The sequence below is a fragment of the Octopus bimaculoides genome, chromosome 19 (assembly GCF_001194135.2).
Source record: "Octopus bimaculoides isolate UCB-OBI-ISO-001 chromosome 19, ASM119413v2, whole genome shotgun sequence".
NCBI lineage: Eukaryota > Metazoa > Mollusca > Cephalopoda > Octopoda > Octopodidae > Octopus > Octopus bimaculoides.
Window position 1 is genome coordinate 21,922,578 of NC_068999.1, and position 1,893 is coordinate 21,924,470.

General features: G+C 33.3%; 1 protein-coding gene across 1 annotated transcript in view; it reads left to right on the forward strand.

Moving 5' to 3' along the window:
- LOC106872940 (ubiquitin-protein ligase E3C) overlaps nucleotides 1-1,893 on the forward strand; it is a 78,103-nt gene that overhangs the window by 58,079 nt on the left and 18,131 nt on the right. The window contains exon 20 of the mRNA XM_014920117.2: nucleotides 1,320-1,356. Coding sequence (XP_014775603.1) covers nucleotides 1,320-1,356 — 37 coding nt within the window. The remainder of the gene's footprint in view (nucleotides 1-1,319; nucleotides 1,357-1,893) is intronic.

The following is a 1,893-nucleotide window of genomic DNA, read 5'->3' on the forward strand; positions in this document are numbered from 1 at the left end:
ATGGACGACTTGCTCCGAAACAGCACCGAGTGGGGAACACTTCTCAAAAATAACCTGCAGTTGTTTCCTCCAAAATTCCTACATGCTCGAAATGTACATACATCAAGGTATATTTGTAGAAAATTTCATGAAAAAATATTCATTTTCCTGGAAGTTAAGTGGACTCTGTTGGAATTTCCGAAAATTGTCCCCCACCCCCATTCCAAAACACTTTCATCGAAAATGTTTGTATATTCGGAATCTACATAATAAATAATATATGCATAGAAAATTTCATTAAAAAATATTCATTTTTCTGAAAGTTATGACCTTCCAAAGTCGGGGGGGTACAACTCTGTAGTTATGCCTAAAACTTCCTTCTGTTAAACACTTTATATTTCTTTCTCTCTACCTCTTACTTCAAACTTTTTAACCATGTTATTCCCCTCTTCACATTGTTAACATTTTTCTCTTTCTCCTACTCTTCTCCTCTCACTTCCACTAACAGCATGAGAATGTGGTTAGTGGAAGTGGCCATCTGTTATCTCTCTCCCTCCCTCTTTCTCTCTCATTCTGTCACTCACTCCACCTCCTCCTCTCTTTAGCAAACTAAAGTGTAAAATGTGAAGTAACAAATGAACAAGCAGAATTATAGTAAAACCCTAGGAAAAAAAATTTAACCACACGAACGAAGGGAGATTACTAGTTCTTAAATTATACGCCAGAAAAATCTAACGAATTATAAACTACATCACATTAAAAAAAATTTTTTTTCACATAAAAATATAAATTCCTCTCACAAGTAAGTGCACTATAATTTTTTTTATATACCTAATACTTTTTCTTTGAACAATGAAAAGTATATCTTAGTCCATTGAAATGCTAAATAACAACAGTTATAACTTTTCTCTGAATTACATTCTAAAATAATATCATAGTATAAAATATAAAATAACTTTTCCCTTTTTCTCTTTTATTTCTTAATCTTTTTTGTATCTTATACCCCACATAAAAAATCTGTTTCTTCTCCCACTTTTCTCCCATTTTGTCACTTTTCGTTAGTTTTTACCCCCTCATAAAATCTATTTTTTCTCTATACCCTTATTTTTTTACACATAAACATTTAAATTCATCCCTGAAGTATGTAAACAATAACATTTCTTTGAATAATGGAATATCCATATTATAATTAAATGACTACTTTATGTCCCTTAACACTTACATGCCTATTTTTCAAATACATTATAGTATTTTAGCAAAATTTCTTTAGATAATACCTCCCTACATGAACTCGGCATCCTAATAGATTATTGTTTATGTTTGAATATTTGAAAACACAGTCCTCATCTTAGTTATTTCGTTGTTCACCACCAGAAAGTAAGCATCACTCCATGATATTATCTGGACATAATGTGGGGTTATTTTACATCTAACATCACTTAAATGCTGATGATTGAAACCTAATGGCCAGATTGAAAAACATGTAGGATTCTTTTGTTGATTTGGTTCCTTTACATCCTAAATCTTCGTGATACAAATAAAATTAACCAAGTATCCACTATATTTCTTCTCCGGCAAGTGTCTTCTACTATAGCCTCGGGCCGACCAAAGCCTTGTGAGTGGATTTGGTAGACGGAAACTGAAAGAAGCCCGTCGTATATATATATATATATATGTATGTATGTATGTGTTTGTGTGTCTGTGTTTGTCCACCAACATCGCTTGACAACCGATGCTGGTGTGTTTATGTCCCCGTAACTTTGCGGTTCGGCATATGAGACCGATAGAATAAGTACTAGGCTTCTAAAGAATAAGTCCTGGGGTCGATTTGCTCGACTAAAGGCGGTGCTCCAGCATGGCCGCAGTTAAAAGACTGAAACAAGTAAAAGAGTAAAAGAGATATATATATACACA